The sequence below is a fragment of the Mycteria americana genome, chromosome 1 (genome assembly GCF_035582795.1).
Source record: "Mycteria americana isolate JAX WOST 10 ecotype Jacksonville Zoo and Gardens chromosome 1, USCA_MyAme_1.0, whole genome shotgun sequence".
Taxonomy (NCBI): domain Eukaryota; kingdom Metazoa; phylum Chordata; class Aves; order Ciconiiformes; family Ciconiidae; genus Mycteria; species Mycteria americana.
Window position 1 is genome coordinate 2,459,028 of NC_134365.1, and position 19,606 is coordinate 2,478,633.

At 45.1% G+C, this 19,606-nt stretch overlaps 1 protein-coding gene across 1 annotated transcript in view; it reads right to left on the reverse strand.

The window, feature by feature from the left end:
- The window catches only part of EXOC4 (exocyst complex component 4), a 558,486-nt gene that overhangs the window by 193,826 nt on the left and 345,054 nt on the right, over window positions 1-19,606 (reverse strand). Inside the window, exons 13-14 of the mRNA XM_075515833.1 lie at window positions 17,141-17,296; window positions 6,023-6,201 (exon numbers count right to left, since the gene is read on the reverse strand). Of these exons, the coding sequence (XP_075371948.1) occupies window positions 6,023-6,201; window positions 17,141-17,296 (335 nt within the window). The remainder of the gene's footprint in view (window positions 1-6,022; window positions 6,202-17,140; window positions 17,297-19,606) is intronic.

Below are 19,606 nucleotides of genomic sequence, written 5' to 3' on the forward strand. Positions count from 1 at the left end.
AAATCCGGCTGGTTCACAACCCTACGCGAGATTGAGGCCTCTAATTTGGAAACCACGGGATTACAGTGCAATGTGGCAGTGGGAATTAAGAGTGGGAAAATTGTTGCATTCCTGGATAAAGCCTGTGACAGTAACAAACTCCACGCTGGCTTTTTGTACGGTGCAAGGTACCAATTCCGTTGCTCTGATGGGTGAAAAAAAAAAAAGCGGTAAGAAGCCAATGGGAAAGGACTTCCTCGGGAAGAACAAGAGGGATTTATCTCCCAGTCTGCATGTTGGCATCTCCATCACTTTGGCATATTGACGTCACTTAAACACCCTGCTTACGGCTGTCGCGGTGGGACTGGGGGCAGAGGCGGGGGCAGGAAGGCCGGGGTCGGAGGGGGAAGGCAGCGTCCTGCCTGGAGCTGGGTCTCTCCATCCCCCCGAATACGGCTCGTGTGAAATGGGGAGGGAGAGTTGGAAAGCCACGCTCTCCCAACGACCTGTGCAAACCCCCCCTTTGGAAAGGGAGCGTGGCGTTTCCACATTTCTCATTAAACCCGCGTGCAGCTGGCTTAACCAAACGCAGTGATGAGCTCTGCGTCTAATGCAACCGGCCGGAGCGGAGACCCAGCTCTGCCAGTGAGCAATTGCAATTCCTGTCTGCGGAGTGACAAGCAGGTAGCGGAGAAGCGGCTCCATCCTGTTTGTTTTGCTGCGGGTACAGCTTTGCTGGCAGCAGCAGGGTTAAGACGTCTTCAAGGGCACGGCAGTCCCAGCAATGGAGTGAGCCCTCGGAGAAGGTCTCCCACGCATCTCCTCTAATATGGGGTGCTTCCCCCATGGGTAGGCAGGGTTGAGCTGCAGAGGTTAATTCCAAATATGTACTCATATCATTCCTCAGTTATTGAGAGTTCACCTTCTAGTTTCTGCCACTGCAGAAACAGGATCAGTCCGACGGCTATTTGAAGCCAGGTTTGTGTTGAAGACTTTGAATCTTTGCTTTTTAAGGAATCTTTGCTCCAGTGCCACCTTCCAAGGGACACGAGGAGACAGGGAGGAGCTGGTATTGAAAGTCAAGAGCTTTGACAACTGTCAAAGAAATCATTGGTTTAGGTCTGGTTTTAAAAACCAGTATGTTTTGAGTCCTTCACGCTTTTGAAGCTTTTCTCCAAGAAAAAGTTTAAGTGTGCATGTATGTGTGTGGTTTTCAAATACAGTAAGGTCCTCACCCAACTGCATGACTCCAGGACCCGGGATGCTACATAAAGCCAAGAAACAGCCCACAATAAAAACACGCAGAGGTTTTTTCCATTTCCGTCTTGATTTCAATACCCTCCTGACCCAATGCTTCCTCTCGGAGGGCTCCTTGATGCACCTCCCTACTTTGACCAAATATTGAGCCTCAGGATCCTTTTTTTTTTTTTTTTGTGGAGAAGGTAATGACAGGAGAGGAGGTGTCTTTCTTGAGACTACTGCCGGAGTCCTGTTTTTCTAGATAAAACCGGTAAGGTACTAAAATGGTATTATTCTTCATTAAGGACAAGACAGAGAAAGCACACACAGAAAGTGAACACGATACACTGAGCAAACCTTTGGGTGGATGCAAGAGTATCTACTGATCTATAAACATACGTGGGCACATGGCACACACGCAAAAACTTTCCTTCCAATAAGCCATCTAGAAGAGAAAGACAATCCTGTTTTACGTGAGCTCCATGAGAAAGTAATTTCAAACTCAACGCTGAAGCCAGTCAGTCGTTAACTGCTGACTACAACGATCTGAAGTCATGAGATGCCAACAGCCGGCTGAATTTAAAAGGGTAGCTGCAGCTCAGTAAGCTAATGGCTAATCTTTCATCTTCCTACCTACACACAGCGTGCAGCCGTCTTAAAAATGTAAAGATTGTCCCAGCTCCTTCATCGTGCATAATAATTCCTTCTTTGTAAAATATTCAGAGGGCTTCAGAAGACTGAAGCTCCGGCAAGGAAAAAGGATGAGTGTATGGTATATCTGCACATGACAAGGCAGAGAAGCAGGAGAAGAAGAGGAGAGGAAACCCTACTTCCATTTTCATATAAAACCTATTTAAAATTTACTTGACTTCCTCAGTTAATTCATCTTCTTCCAGCAACTTTAATCCTTAAATGGTTATTGTTAAAAAGAAGTTTGTATTCCCTCAAAAGACAAGAGCAAAAGAAAATGACTTTGTCATATCTGACTGGTTCGGAAAATATAAAATCCAATTCTGAAGGAGTGCAGATAAGGGAAGAGCTATGGAAGAGCCATCAGCTTAGCAAACACTAAATAATGAAGAATGCAGAGACTGCCCAGCATGATAAAACACTCTATTAGCAATGAGTGATAATTGTGGCACATCCACAGCAAAAGGTTATTGAATTTTTATCTCTAAGAAGGGGCCTTTTGACAGCCTAACCAAAAAGCCACCAACAGGTAGCCCCCTTTTTAGGATTTCCCCAAAGATGTCCATACCTGCCCAACTCCACCTTGTGGTTACTGAATACTTATAGCTATGCCTATAAATTGCACGTTTGCAGCCAAGGAAGCTTTGCTGGAAAAGCTACCGACTTTCTAGAGGGAAGGAATACAGGGCCACCACCACCATGTCATGGACTTGTGGGAGATTACCGGTATTTCTGGCATTGCACCAAAAATTCTGGTCCCAGTCGCTCACTAAGCGCTTTGATGATGCCCTGAGTGGGACCAAGATTTAATCTCAAGTTGCTGGGACAGAAAAGAGAAACGGTCAAAGACCTGGAGGTGTGTTCTCATCATGCATTGGCCCAACATGTGGTAAGCAGGGAAGATAAAACCCCATCACTGCTACCCGTTAATGAGATTACTGCTCTTGTTCAAGCTAGACACTTCAATGTAGCATCTAGTCCAAGGAGAAAAATAAAGCAGAAGACAGAGTTGCTCAAAGGAATATAACAACTGCCATCTGCCCAACCCAGCTACCCAAAAAGTGAGCTGCGTGACTAACGGCCCGTTGACTTGCGTATGACAAACCACGTTGCAATGAACTGGAATGCTTGGGTTTCACGTGTGCATGTCTTAAAGTCAAAGTTATCGATGCTGAAATGACAAAGCTGGCTGCACTTACGGCAATCTGAATGTGAATTTGGGGAGCTTCAGCGTGTGGCAGAAACCCCTTTTATTTAGCTTTACTTCTGGTCAGTTATTTCCCTTCCTCCCTCCCTCCCTCCCCTGATGCTCATTAACATGCTGGGGCTTCCAGCAATGAGACGCTGAGAAATTCAGATGATCAAACCATGACAGAAAAGAACAAAATAACTCGTCTGACAGTTGAGCGTTATGGCATTAACATTGCATGAATCTTTGAAACAACAGGTAGTTTGAATTTTTCCTCCTCTCAGCTCAGTCCGAGCGCATTTGCATTGCTCTCCTCCTCCTGTCCAGGTGGGATGGAAAGAGACATCTCATCTCATTTTTCCTCTGTTGTTTATTCTTCCTATGCTTCCCCCAAAGAATTGCACTCCCCTGCATATCATCGTAGCTCGCTGGATTTGTAAATACATCTGACTTACACCACCACCTCTGCCCCACGGCATCACTTTTTACTTCTCCCATACAGATCGCAGTCAGCTCTATTGATGTTCCATTTATGAGATACACTCCAGCAGGTTTCATTTATAACCATGAGGTCAACAGCCTCTATCATTTTCTAACGCTGCTCGTTCTTCCTCTTCTTTCAGGTACTCCTGGCATTTGTGTACCGACATTTTAGTGCATTGGTATAAAGTTATTACAAAGGAAGATGAATTTTTATTGTCAGGAGGACGCTGCCAAGTGAAATATTACACTTCATACTTTTATGTTTATTCACTGCTGCGTGTAAACGTCTTCTCAGAAGCCTGAAAGTCACGCTCATGCCCTTTTATGTTTGGAAAATATTGATTTATTAAAAAATTTGAGTTTCAACTAGAACTGAAATTATAAATGATGTTTTTATTTTTAACAACTTTGACTGTCAGAGCACAACTCCTCAGCCCCAAGAACTCTCCCAGTTACTAAAGTTCTGTGAATAAATATTTGGCTACTGAACTTTGATAGCATTTTCCATTAGGTTTTGTTTTCTTTTCTTTTTTCTTATAATCTTCTAAAGTGCACGCTGCGAGAGCACAGCAATTCTTCTTGTCATTCAGGTATTGAGAACTCAAAGTACGGGTTATAGGAATATTAAAGCTACCTGTAGTATTTTGGGTCTTTAATTGTTAGCTGATTGTATAATCTTAATTATCCTTCTGGATCCCAACAAACTGATCGTGGACAGTTGGAGTAAAGAATTTAAAGGTCCTGCTCTGCAGCAGAGTTACAAGCCATAGGAAGGATTCTCAGTCAACCAGAGATGCTCTGCTGCCGAGGGACAATTATTTTAACGGAGATATAATACTATGACTTTATTTAAAGAAAGTAAGGCTGAGGGGATTTTCAATGCCAACCTCCCACAAGAGCTCAGAAGATCTGGCCGCCCCCAGTCCTGCTCCCCTGTGGGTACCTTCCCCCAGGACTCTGCTCCGTATTTGCATGACAAACTGCAGAAATGCCGTGTATCCTCACTATGTCCCCGTGTGCCCTGGGATCCCACCAAGCCGTGTGGATTTCTTTATGCAACGCTTTTCTTCTCCTCTGCTCCTCATCGACAGCACAGTGTAGGTGCCTCCTTCCACACCCGAGGCAGCTGCATTTAATAGACCCCTAGACAACGGGGGATGTTTGATATTTGTAAAACACACGATATTTTGTTACAGGGATCCAGGGCACTATGAAGTGCTCTAACAAATGCACGACCACCTCCCCAGGGTCAACCTGTGACACAGGACAGCTATTGGGAATGTCTCGGTAGGCAGGTGAGATCCAAACCCCTGGTCCTAGGAGAAGCTTAACCCCATGTCAGCTGAGCTATAGGTGACTCCTCACGAGTTAATAACAGTGGAAAGGCGTCGGTGGAAAGCAGCAGAGCTGAGGTCTGTTTATGCCGAGCTCTACTTCTGGGGCACAGCCACAACCCTCCTCTGAACGTGACCCCATGCAGACAATGCCAATGACAGCGATAAGAAGAGAAGCAACACTAATCACGTCTCTAGCACTTTCCAGACAGAAAAAATAAAAAATCACTATTCCCTGGAGGAGAAGCCAAAGCTGAAGCACAGAGCAGTGAAATGATCTCGCAGAGGTAGTGCGGGCAATCCTTGACAGCCGGGAGCAGAAGCGGTGTCTCCAGGCTCCCCTGTCTCTGCCCTCCTGGCACCTCGGTTCACCAAGGGTTGCTTCTGCCTTTGCAGGCTGAGCATCAGTGCCCCAGTGACATGCACATTAGGGCATTCCTCATTAAGAGCTATTCAATTTCTCTACTGAATTTATAATACACACATTTTAAAATATTCAGCGATCTAGCGATGCTTTAAAGAAAATGAAACCTGTCTCGGCACTGATACCTGCGTCCTGTGCAATGTCATTAGCAGGGACTCATGGCCTCAAGTTGCGCCAGGGGAAGTTTAGAGTGGATATTAGGAAATTTTACTTCACTGAAAGGGTTGTCCAGCATTGGAACAGGCTGCCCAGGGAAGTGGTGGAGTCCCCATCCCTGGAGGTATTTAAAGGACGTTTGGATGAGGTGCTTAGGGACATGGTGTAGTGGTGGGCTTGGCAGTGTTAGGTTTAGGGTTGGACTTGATGATCTTAAAGGTCTTTTCCAACCTATACGATTCTGTGATTCTGTGACTGCTGAAAAGCTCAAGTGTTGAAAGACTCTTGAGAGCTTATGCTAGAAGTGATGCTCCTGGCACCCTCACGTGGTGCCCACCACAGTCTGAGCAGATGTCACACCACAGCATTCACTAGGAAGAAAGAGATGGACCTGCTTTGCTTTCTACTTCCCCCTGCCCTAAACCCGCTTCGAAATCAAGAACAAAAGATGCCCACTCCTGCTTAAAATTGCATATTTATGCTGGTTTCCATTTCTGAGACAAAGGTTCTCCTATGAGAGCTACTTACTCTGGGTGGCTGAGAGGTTGGAGAAGGCTGCCTTGGTGCGCCCTGCTAACCACTCCAGGCTCTCGTGCATGTTGGCCAAGGCCTTCAGGTCGCTGACGTCCCGCAGGATCTCCTGTTGAGGGATGAGTTTATCTCCCAGGTTGCCAATGAGAACTTCTGACTCTTTGCCGAAAGCAGCCCTGAAATGCAAACCAAAGCCACCCTCAGAAATACAGCACAGGACAGCAAGGGGAGACATCAGTTACAGCATGGAGAAGGTCAAACCAGCCAGTGTAGAACTATTCCAGCATGGGGTCTCAAGAACGTTGTCTGGTGGAGTTTTTGAAGTCTCGTTGCAGTGAATATCTCAGGGAGGGGTTTTTTAATCCTTCTCCCTGCATTTACAGTCTCTGAATTTCACCTCATTCCTCATAGTTACAAACTTCATCCCCATCAACTCCTGCACCTCTTCCCCCCACCCAGCATCTACACCTTGCTGAGACATGCAGGTGCTTTCCATGTCTCCCTGGGATATGTATAAATAACACACAGGCAGTACTTTGAATCTTTCCTTGTAAATCAGCTCTTCCAATCCCTGATTCACTTTTTTTTTCCCACACATCTATCAAAAGAAATCTCCTGTGAAACCTGATGGCTTATCATGACAAAGTGACAAACAAATGATTTTGAATATCGGTCCGTGCGTTATTTTACTTGCACAGAGATAGCACCTGGTGAAAAATGATGACCAAGACAAACGTGTTTACCCCCAAAAAGCTGAAAGAAGTTCTTTCAAGGTGTGTAACCGCTCACTCCACTGTCACGTTCCATCTTTTGCATTCAGGTTTAGCTTTCCCAATACTTGTCTCCACGAAGAGCATGTTTGGTTATGTCCCAGAAGTATTTGCAAGGCAAATATTCTCATTGCTTTTACAGGTAAAGGAGGAGACTCCGGCATGACTTTCTGTGTACCATCAGGGTGGAGAAAATCAGGACACGGTTCCTACCTCTAATTACAATAGCTCCTGGCTGAAAGCAAGTGCATTTCTTTGAAAGACTCTAAGTGACGGCACATTTACCATGGTCCTCAGTACACTCTTCCCATCATTAGTTGCTCTTTTTGTTATGAATTTGCATTCCACTTTCATTCAACTTTGCAAATCTCCACTTCCTGTCATTAGCTCTTTTATGAACTTACAATGAGGAATCATGCTGCTGAGCATAATAGCTGCAACGAGCTGCAGCAAAATAATGCCATCAGTGGCATTTTATCTACTATCTAAGCAGTTTTATTGCCAGCGTCTCCCTAGATTTGTGGGACTTCACTGTCACTTGAGGAAAAAAAAAAAAAGAACAACCCTGAAATGGTTTTAAATTGCTCAATTGAATTCATTAACGGCAAAAAATAAAAATAGCCTTCATTAAAAAAATCTCTTCGAGGATTTTCTTCTGCTTGACAATAAAAAATATGCTGCCTTAGGCTGTATCCCGCATACTATGGTTTGGGAAGAATCCTTATCCTTTGGCCGTGTCTGAGGACTGAGACAGAGGAACATCTCCAACTCCAGTGGACTATGGCAGTGGTGCTTCAGCTGTTCTTCCTCTCTGTAAGCTGGGGTTAATTTTGATCCGCTCTGGCTATTGGAAATACATTAAACCCTTTCTGAACTTCAGGAAAGCCGTTAACAAGCCTCCCTGACTGGGCATTTCTTAGATAGTCATAAGAGGCTGCAAAGCTTTGGGGAGGGAGGACAGCTGAGCGACTCATCCACGGTCCAGATGGGTGTCTGAAGGTGAATACAAGGTTGAACCGGGTGGACAAGCTCATAGCCAGGCTAGACCATTTGGGGTTTTTGGCAAAGCATGATCAGTCGTTCAAGTAAAACACGTTATTGACTTCTACAGCGAACATGAAACACCTCACTTCGTTCTACCCACCTACAAACCCTCAGATATCCTCATCTGTTCCTGTGGAACAGAAGATTTTTCATAGATATGCTTTTCCTCCTCCAACCAAAGCACTCCTGTTGACTTAGACTGTCGAATCCCACTGGCAACTGCATCAATCTTGGCTTTGCGGTTGGTTTTGCGGTTGGGTTTGCAGTTGGACTCCATGATCTTAAAGATCTTTTCCAACCTAAATGATTCTATGATTGTGTGATTCTATGATAATCACTCAGAAAAAGAAGAAATGAAACATTTGATGAATGTCTACCTTCGTTAACATGGCTTTCCAATACAGAATGCTGTAGAAAAAGCACTTCTTTGGGAACCACAATTTGAGAGCTGTTAAATTAAAAGTCATTACCACACTGCTGCCCACAACCGCAATTACAAATTCGGTTTTATCGCAGGGACAACTCTTCTGCCTTCCCACACGCCAAGAGAAATGGTTTTGGCACTGCTTTGGATGGATAGCCTGTGCATGAATAATACAGTGCTTTCAGTCAGGCTGGGAAAAATCTGTATAATACAAAGCATAGTGTATTTCCTATTTTTGCTCCTGGGAGGAATACAAATAAGGTCTTTTATGGGAAGCTATACTCTAAAATGTTGTTGGGATCAATGAGATTCTGCCACCCGCTCTAAAAGAACAGAAGTTTGTATCAAAAGGGCAGCAAATACATTTAATTGTTTCCTTTAATACATATCCTTAACTGCAGAAACCCCAATTCACTCTTTCGCACAAACTGAAACCTATAATAGAGCCAAACCTTCAGCAAGTAACTCCCTTTTAGAAGACAGCTTTAAAGAGTTCTGGTGGATTCCTGTAATTTCAGTTTAAACCTGCTGTTAGCAAACGTCCCCCTGAAGCAAGTTTTCGCCAGTGTTCTGGGTGCCCGCTTGAGAGAATATTCACTACCCGCCTTCCTTTTTCTTTATTAAATTTGCAAAGCTAAACACTTAACGGGAGGGATATAAAAAACCAAATCAACTGAATATCCAACCTTAGCTCTGCTCTTTTCAATACCTGCATTAAAATAGCATCTTCAGACCTTTGATTCCCATGGTTTCACAGCCAATGCTTGTCACATTTGTATCTGTAAGTGTATATCTAAGACAGAGCCAGCCCATACAAAGACCTGGGCAGCCACCTTCTGCATTTAATTTACAAGTTTTTGATGGTTCACTGGGTACCCTTGGTCTGAATTACCACGATTTTGGAAATTCAAATCCCATCCTACCTTACCCACGAAGTTTGCTTTGGACTTTGCCAAAGCTTCTGAGAACAATAAAAGATCCTGTAACTTTGGGTGAGCACCCAAAGATGGAAATTTCCAGCCACGGAGACGGTATCTTTTAGAAAGCGAGAAAACCTCAAACCCAAGCGGTTCGCAACAGAGTGTTTTACAGAACTGTAACAAAAGGCAACGCTCCGCTCTCCTGCAATTAATTCAGCTGTGTGTATATCCACGTTCAAGACGGAGATTAATATTGCATATCAACTACACTGCAAATAAAGCAAATTCAAGTGCCTTTCTTCACTGTCCAGCTGTTTCTTTGTGGGAGCTCACTCTTCCTTATACCGCTATCTGATGCTGGTCCCACACCGCTTCATTGCCCTTTAGTCTCGATTCCCATGGGATTTGTGTGCGCTGCAATAGGGTTCACTCTTAAATCTCCGCTTTGTCAGAGCAGGCCGGCTGCGCTAGCTTAATCCTCAGATTAACTAAGCACCTCATTTTGTTCCCCTCCGTTAAACCGCCTTAATTTCTATATTTTTTTTACTTTCCGAACACAGTGACCAGCAATGCGTCAGCTTTAGATCTCATGGATAACTGTATAGGATGCATAGTGCATCCTTGGCATGGTACCAGCAGGGATGGGGAGATGCCAGTGTCCTGGTTCCCCAAAGAAGTCTTCTGCAGGCAGACCGGCTTCCTCCTCCTCTCCTCCAGCAACCAAGAGCAATGGTCATGTTTTTAAGGGATGAGCTGTTAATAAAATTAAACAACCTATTGAGCTAAACCGCCTGGAAACAGAGGGACTGATGACAATATACGAGGCTTCCCCCCATCTGTATTTCAGCATATACATGAGAAGACGGGAAACTCGTATGAGAGGGAAGAAAGGCCGGGGAAGAGCATGGGTGATAAATCAAGATGACCCGTGCTACGTTTAAGGCACTCTGACCATGCCAGTGCAGGGCTGAAAAGCAGCCAAGCGTCCACATCAATACTGCAGAACGAGGAAGGAGGTCTCTGATGTACCCTTGGCAGCAGCTTTACGTTCCCTTACTGCTCCTCTCCCTTTTCTCTGCCAAGAAATTAGTGTCAATTATCCCTTTGGCAAATAACACCGAGGAAAAAGCTCGCTGGGAGGGTGCGTGGAGCTGTAGGAGGAGGGGGGGACACCAAGCAACCCCCTTGAGAGATCCCCCAGGAACACACTGACCCAACGAGGACCTCCCGTCCTTTCTCACACCCTCTCGACCGCAGACCTCAGAGGGATGCTTTCCGCTGAGCATCGGATGCTTGCAGAGGAGAAGCAGCTAAATGAATTTAAACCGCAGCTAAGAGCAGCGGGCAGAGCTGGGGCTGTAGAGGAAAGACCCTAAAAGCATATATTAAAGTGAACAGGACAAAGATGCAAATGCTCTAGGAAGAGCTGGCAAAACAACGATTACTGCTTTGTCACGGTGTTGTACCAAAACCACATTAAATTGGACATCCATGAAAATGTTAGTGAAAACAATTACTGGGTAAAAAGCCTGCCGTATAACAACTCAATATGCTACCTAATATAAAGCACTTAAAATACGTACAGTATATTATATATACAGTCTCAAGACATGACACGCATTATAATGGAAAGATTATAATGATAGTATTTGCATCAGTTGCATTGCACCTTTGCAGCTTCTTTTGGATCAGTAGATTTTTCTATGTATTTATGTCATATGGAAATTTCTAGAACCCATTTGTTTGCTATTCCTGCACTTGAGCCATAGAATCAGCCTGGAGACCATGCTTAAAAACTGTATATAGAAACTACCCAGGCAGACAGATTTCCCCTTGACAAATTCAAAGAAATTCCTATTATGTTCTTATTTATAAAGACAGAGAGAAAAGGTGGTTTGTTGCTTCATCCTGCACCAGAATTTGTTCAACAATCGTACCGAAATCGTGCAAGCACCAAAACAAATAACCCACGTGGGCTTTTTCTGCAAAGGGAAGCCCTCTGAAATGATTTGCTGCCGCAAGAACAATAAAACCCAGCCCAGCCATCTTCCTGCAGGAGACGCCGTTTCACTTGTTTCAAAGATTCAGCACCTGAAGGTATTTTAAAAATTCAGCACATGAGGACACTTTTCGCAGCACATCCAAACAGCATTGTAGTCCTGATGAAAAGCTGCGGCAAAGATTCGGCTTTAAAGGACTGAAGAGCTAGCCCATCCTAAAAATGACCCAGATTTGAGGTTCATCGGGATTTGCAAAGCCTCGACAACAATTTGTGCGTCTCTATCGGGGACCGGCGCGATCAGCGCCAGCACTCCCCGGCAGCTCCAAATCTCTGCTGAGAGGTCGCAACACCGTCAAAAAGCAGACATCACTAATTGACAATTTTAAGCTGTAACATCACACGCCATCTTCTCGCTTAAATTTATTTGAATATTCTGGTCTCGTTAAGTTTATATTATACAATTTATCACAGCAGACAAGGAAGTGTCTTGGAGTATATTGTGTAGCTCTAATGATGTGATTTAGCACTACAGAATCTTGTTAAAGCAGGAGCCGTTTTTAAATCTTTGTGGAGAAGGTGAATCTCCACGTGTCCACTCGGCCTTCCCCCTCCATCCCTGCTATGCGGTTTAGGGGCACACACATTACCCCAAAAAAGTATGTGGGAAGAGCTAGGCATTGCTGCACTCATTTCAATAGACAACATAATTTGTAGGAGTAATGAATCTGAAGCTGGGAGATTCTTCCTGGATTCAGGTTCAGAGTATATGTACCTCAAAAAACCCAAAATCCAGCCCAAATCCTCCAAAACTTCTTTGCCTTCAGAGGACAAGCAAAGGCAGAAGGAAACTTCCCGCATACGGAGCTGCCCTGTGAAGATCCAGGTGCTCACTCAATTTTACACCTCTCAGAGGAGACTCCCGATAGCAGTAGGATTTAGTATCAGCTGTGCTCATGATGAAGCACATTTCCCCATAGGATCCAAAAAAGAGATCTAGAAACCCATTTCGCATAAAGGAGTAGACTGTCATCAAATGGAAATGACTCACACCTATGGTACGCTCAGATTCGTAGTCCCAGTAGAGGGAAAAAAGGTCTACAGTCTGCTGCCAATCTTCCAAAATCATCCTTTCACCCTTTAAAAGTACTATGAATATAATAAATAGAGCCTCAGAAATTGGAGAAGGAGGTCTTTTATTCTTGAGAGAGAAAGAAACAAGGAAAGGAGACAGAAAAGCTACAGCTGAGAAGGGGAGGGAGAGCTAAGAGGTAAAGAAAGGGAAAAGCCTTCCATAAAACATCAAGGTTTCAGAAAAGGACCATGCGGCAGGAGAAACACTGAGACAGCAAAAGAGAAGAAAAATAATGGAAAGCTCCAAACCCAACACTACAAAACCACCCACCAGACAGCAGATGGAACAACCTGAGATTTAGATTTTGATGAAAACCTTGGCCAGTGCCTTCTGGCTGCCCAGAAAGGTGGAAGAAGAGACCACCCTACCCCGAGGTAGGACCTGAACGCTTCTGCCATCACGGCTCTCCCTTTGCACCAAGGGAAGGACTTGATGGTCCAATGCAAATCGTCCCGGCTCGTTCCCAATCCCGCTTTCCGGCCTTGCACAGACTGTTTATTTACACAACGGGAAGTTTGCAGAACGTTGATCCCTTTGGAAACAGCTGAAGTAATTCAAGCTGTGACCAGTCCTAGGAGTCCTATCAACCTCCTGAGTTTACTGCCCTCAAGCACCCTCTGGGGAAGAGCTCACGGGAGCCTTTCTCATTCACCGCGGTGCAAAAACATGCCTCAGACCTCTAGCTCCTTTAACTCTGCCTCTTACTCCCAGGGCTAACCAAAGCTTTGCATTTGGAGTAGAGACGTGCTCGATCGCCCACCATCAGCGGTGCGCGCTCTGCCCCATGAAAAGGAAAGGAGAGATTTCATTCTCCGGAGGGTACCCCGGTCTCTGTGCTGCTGTTGGATGCATGATGTGCTCTCCCAAGGGAGCTCAGGCGAGCTAGTGGTTCCCACGACACAGTCCCAATACATATCCAAAACTGGAGGGTCCCTTTCTCGCTCCCATCGTGCCTTCTGGAAGGACACCCTTTAGCCCACGTCTGCTTTCTACCTTTAGCCTGACGTTCTTGTCTTGCCCAACAGTGACACATTTCCAAAGCAGACCCACATCTGCATGCAGGCTCCAATTTTACATTGGAAACACAGTCACAGGATCAGCATCAACCAAACCAAGGGACAAGAAGAGATCCCAATAAGCAGCAGGGATAGCGTAACTGTCCTGACCGATGCCATTTGGGATGATTTGGTGAAGGGCCAGCTGTCGCACAGGTATCCTTCCATGTTGCTCAAATATACCCTCTCCTTTTGGTGCAGAAGAAGTGAGGATGAGCATCCGCAAGTGAACAGGAGAGGCAGAGGGGGAAGCAGCAGGCAGCTGGAGCACCCTGCGGTCAGGGTTATCCTCATTAAAAAACAAAAGCAGTGAAAGGAAAAGTCATGTGGTACATGGAGATGCTGGAAGTGTTTTTTTTTATTGCTCCGTTAACTTTAGCCCGAGAATCTGATCCCATGTTTGATGTTCAGGAGCTTGCTGGAGTCAAAAGGTGAGGGGGAAATCACCATCCCCCTCCTAACACAGGTTTGGTATCTCAGATCTGCAACCAGAATAATTTGCACTGTGGTGGGATCTTCAGACCAGCGTGGGATTTCCAGGCAAATGTGTTGCCCCATGAAATGCCAGCATGAAATGCCATGAAAAACATGAAAATGTGTTGCCCCATGAAATGCCGTGAAAAACCAGTCCCGAAGACGTGGCTTCCCTCGGGTGCGCAGGGCCCCTTGCCGCCCCTTGTGCTGCAGAGCTGCACCAAAACCCAAGAATTTCTGCTGTAACTCGAGCACGACCAAACCCAAAGCTCTTTTTACATTGCTTTTCCTCGTCAGAGGCAAACCTGGAAATGATACGTCTTTGGGTTTTATCACCAACATATCTGATTCAGTAATGAACTGAAGGCTAACCTTTATAAAGCGATAAGGGCAGCATATTTCACACGCGCCCCAGTGCCAAATAGCCTTCAGAGCTTTAAAAACTAATTATACGAATAGAGGCATGACTTTTCTTTCCTTTCTCCCCTTGCCAAGTTCTGAGCTACTATAATATGCTCAATCGGGTCCCTTTGTCTGGCCAACCACACCAGAATATTAATGGGGAGATTCTGCTAGTATCTTACCCTGCCTTTTGACATCTATTCGCAAAAGAGATATTGGCGGGTTAAGACAACAAAATCAATCACTGTCAACACAGATATGCATGAGGGTTTTTTTTGCAAAGATGCTGCATTTGGATTCTTCTTTTTAATGAAACAAATGAGTTACGGGAAACCTGGGGAGGGAAAGAAAACTGTGCACTGATATCTCTTCCTACCACAGTACAAAAACTGGTGGTAAACTTTCAGGACATATTTAATTTAGCAACATTCATAAAGGGATGCTGCCAAGTAGTTCAAGCACTGCTGTCAGCCTTGTTTTATGTCCAGCAAGAACATGTTCCCATGTTTCATTAAGTTTAAACCTTCCTTTCCAGGAAAGGATGCTTAGTCCTGTCCCTGCTAGCTGTGGAGCGGGGTCCGTGAACACAGGTGGGTATCTGTATATCAAGGTTTTAAATATCTTGGATGGTTAAAGTGAGAATGAAATGAGCTCTCCCAGGCTTTCCCACCACAGCCATGACCCTGTTAACCAAGGTATCCGCAGGACCCGTTTCCCTTTGGCTCCACTGCAGCGTTCAGGCAGCGATGGCTACGGCAGAATTATTCCTAATTCATCAGCAGTGCCAAGAGGAAGAAAAAGAAGCAACAGCAGCGAAGAAATCATGTTCCTTTGTATTAGGAGAAAGTCTGAAAAAAGTCTGCTTAAATGGAAAGAAGATGACAAAAAATTGGACAAGCCATTAATTTTATTTTGAAGCTTTCAGGAGAGATCTATTCAACCATGCACAGATTCTTGAGGAAGTTTATAAGCCATGTCGCTTACCATCAATGGCTAAAACTGGCCCAGACCAATTATTATCATTTAAATTAATGCTACAGGAGCATTCACACGGCACTCTGAAGAACTGGGGCTTAATACATGATGCTCTGTGCAAACAGATACCAAGAAAAGATCTTTGTCCTACTGTCTAGGCTAAAAAAAAGACACAGTACAGGAGCCTTTCCCAGTGAATTCAATGTAGATGACCTAACAGGCTTTCCATTCTAACACCTCTGATACAATTTCACAAAATACTTCAATTAATGGGTAGTAAAATGACAATATTGGAATAAAATGCATGTTAGGATCAAAACGTTGGCACTGCTGGCATCAGACTGAGCTTGGCCATCAGATTTAGCCTGGCCAGGAATTCACACCAGCAGGTGATGCTCAGCCAGTCGTACCCAGCATTGCATCCACGGGAGCTCTAGTGTCCCACGCTGAGGGCTCAGAAATCAGAGTAAGAGCCGTGAGGGCATCCCAGCACCTTTCTGTGCCAAGAAACAAAGGATAAACGCGAAGGCAAAGATGGAGGCTAGGACTGCATCCACGAATCTCAAAAACCCCAGGGACTGCACAAAGACCTCAAGGGCTCCGCATCCTCACTCTTCCACTATCACTGAAGATTTTTTAAAACACTGGCAAAGCTGATTATCCCCACTGCAGTATGAGCAAACATTTCTGTGACTAGACATATTTTATCCTCTTCGTTGTTCCTCTCTCTAGACTGCATCATCTTTATGTTATTGTGCTTGCATTCAGTGAATAAGTAAAATGACAATCTGGGCAAATTAGACTTTAATTTTCAACAGCTTCACTTACTCGTAGAGTTTTATAGCCAAATGCCAATCAAGGAAGTGATGAATAGTGATGGGAATGTGCAGACAAGCTTTTTGACTTGCTGGAATGACAAAGAGGACCTCTTTCTTCAGGATGCATCAACAATTCAGAGACTAAGTCATTTACAGTGTGCAGGGAAAGGCAATCTGCCTACTTACAGGCTTTCGCTTGCCTGAAAAGAAAAGGTAGAAACAATCTGGTATGGACACAGTAAGTTGCCTCTGAAAGAATTCCCTCTGGAGGTACCAACATTTTTCATTTGACTCTGCTTACATAGCTCCTGGGGTTGGGACACAGGAGAAACACCACCAGGTCATGGCTCAAATGGAGGACAGTTTTGGTGACAATGTCAGTTCTGGGAATTCCTGCCCAGTACAACCAGTTGGCCGCTCCATAGGTCGCAGACTGCTGCTTTCTTCATTCCATGGGTGATCAGGGTAAGCACCATTGACCTGGACAAGGATCTCCCTGAATTCAAAATAACCCTTCCTTTCCCTCCCCGATCCCAGCCACTTTCCTGACGCGTTTCACAAGCACGATCCTTCAAATAGCCACGTCTGAGCAACAGAGCGAGCAGAAATGAGCAATCAGGTCAGGAAAGCAGCAAGCTGGCGCTGCCACTGAAGCCTCCTTAGTGAACCATGGCCTCCCTCTCTTCTGTCCTTGCTGCATCTGAGAAGCAGCTCTGCTTTCTCCTTTCTCTTGAAGAATAAAGAGCTTTGGGATGGTTTATCCGCTAATCCATCATACGACTGAGAAGCAAAGCCCAGAAACATCCCCCAAACAGATCATTTCCCTGGTGATTTCTTGTTCTCGACAGAACCAAATCCAGGCAACGCACAAGAAGTTCTCAGTTCAGCAAAGCTGGTGCCTGGCTTTAAAATCATGCAGTGTAACGGCACGTGGACTCAAGTTTCCTTACTCCACTTGAGGAAAGACCACATCTCAACCTCTTCTCGCACCTGGGGACACAACAGCTACGCAAACACCATCATTACTGTGTTTCCAGCAGGTTTTACTGTTGCTGCTACTCTCCTCGAAACTCTTTTACAACCTCATAAAATATTTTACCTTATGAAGTCTTCCTCCTCCTCTCTTTTGGGTCTCAGTTGCTTGGGCTGAGCCATGTTGCTCCAGTTGGGCAGAGATTTCAGGAGCCTGCTAATATCGTCATCTTTAGCCCAGGACGCGCTGATCACCAGCTTTTCATCCGACTGCACGATGCTCCTACGGGGAAAGCAGCAACAATCACATTAGTGCGAAGCAAATTGGACTTTTCACGCAATTCTGCCCGTATTCATTAAACCCCCTATCACATACAAATGTGCATTAAGCATTAAGGAAGGGGTCCAAAGAGGAATTCGACAAAGAGCTCGTGTGGAGGGCACGGCAACACGGGCGGACAGGATATAAAATTCTCTCAAACTCACAACTCTTGATGTATTTTGATAGAGACCTTCAAGGGAAAAAAGGCCATATTCTCCCCACCCTTGAAATCATTTAACTTGCAATCATTTACACAACCGGAGGAGGTCATTCTGTACTGGAAGAGTGAGAAGGTAGTTTCTCCATGGCTCATTTGTCCTCTGCAATCTCAATCGAGCTCGCCAGCCGCTGCTGATTGTGTTGTGACTGCAACGTGGAAACCTGCCCAGGAAGACCTGGGTGGAAGCCACCAGCTCACCGCACACCAGCTGGTCCAGCTTGGGGACCAGGTCTGAAGCAATGAAAGGAAATGAAGGGTCCCGGATCTTCTCTCCAGTCATCCAAAACATCTAATAATAGAGATTTCAGCCAAATCGCATGTATGTGTGAAATTGAATCAAAGATCACAGCATATTCCAATTATGAAGACTTTCCCTGTTTAATATTTTTGGCAGTGTAACTAATCTGAAATCCTCACTGGCGATTGCAGGTGAGAAACGGGATGCTGTATTTATAGGAGTCAATTAGCAGCCTAGTTTTTTGTGTCGGGATTGCTCATGAACAACCATCAGCATAGTCCTCGTCAATGTTTGCTACTTCACTGGCACACTGGTGAGTAGAGAGAGGAGAGTCCTCTCCCACTCTTGGGTTGTTCAGTAGATTGCTAGGATCTGGGAAGTCTTTTTCTACCTCTTAGAAAAGGCAAGTGGGAATTAGGGCTGCTGGCTTTTCCTTCTAGATCCTACAGCTGATTTCCTTCTCTGGTGAGCATCTGGAAGGCTCTTCTTCTAGGAGGTCCTTGCATAGTGACCAGTTTGGACTGCTTCTCCAGTGCAAGAAGCAGGTGCCACCCGTCCACATCACTCAAAGCAAAAGCATGGTGGTGACCTCTCTGATGAGCAGCAGTGGGATCTTTTCTGCCCTCTGTAATGGGAACATGGCAAACCCACTGAAAAACCAGCACAGTGTGACTTGAGGAAGGAAGCATCTGAAAAGACAAGGTCCCAGAGGTACTGTTCCTATGGAGAGGCTTAGCTGCAGGTTAACAACAGAATCAAGATCTCCCTCACGCGCTAAGAGACTGATCACCTTCTACTGTGCAAAAATACAGAAAAGGCTCTGGGACCTGCATTCGCCCCTCAAACACCCACCACCCCTTGCTCACAAGGCTACAAGACACCTAGAAATAAGGCGTGTTTGCTGTGTCCTACAATGCAAGGGGCTGAAGAAGTGTAAGTGCCAGATAGATCTTTTTCTGTTACTGTCCCCCAGAAGAAACGGCTTCTCCAACATGGATAGAAACTTTGTGCATCAAAAAGATGCAGAGATTCAACACGGGATCTGTCAACCAAGAACTGGAGTTGCTGGGTGCTGCAGTATGGACGTATCTGCGCTGGCTCAGTCCATGTCAGCCCAATGTGGACCTTGCAAAGCCATTTAGAATAGACTAGAATAGACTACTTTTCAGTTGGAAGGGACCTACAATGATCATCTAGTCCAACTGCCTGACCAATTCAGGGCTGACCAAAAGTTAAAGCACGTTGTTAAGGGCATTGGCCAAATGCCTCTTAAACACTGCCAGGCACGGGGCATCGACCACCTCTCTAGGAAGCCTGTTCCAGGGTTTGACCACCCTCTCGGTGAAGAAATGCTTCCTGATGTCCAGTCTGAACCTCCCATTTACTCGGCTGCACACTTCTGGATCCAAGCCAGGACGTTGCATGGGGCAAAGAGATGCTCAGAGCTGTCCCTAGCATTCAGGTGGTGATTTTGGGAAGGGTCGGCCAAGATCACAATAAAGACCCTGCACGTTTCAAAGGGGTTTATGTGGATTAACCGGTCTCATTTTAAATTTCCTGAAAAGTATGTTTTGGCCAATAAATAGAAATAAAAGTAACAACACACTGAGTATCTGCATTTTGAAAAGGAAAACAGTGAAAAAGGCATTGAGATAGGAGTCAACGCTGATCTATCTTGAAACAGAGCAGATGATTACTTCTTTTCCCACCAGCATGGAGCAACCTATCACTCCTTTCACCTACCACCAAGAAAACAACCTCTGCTCAGTAAGTACACATGATTTGTGAAAATGAATTTGTCACATGCACTTAC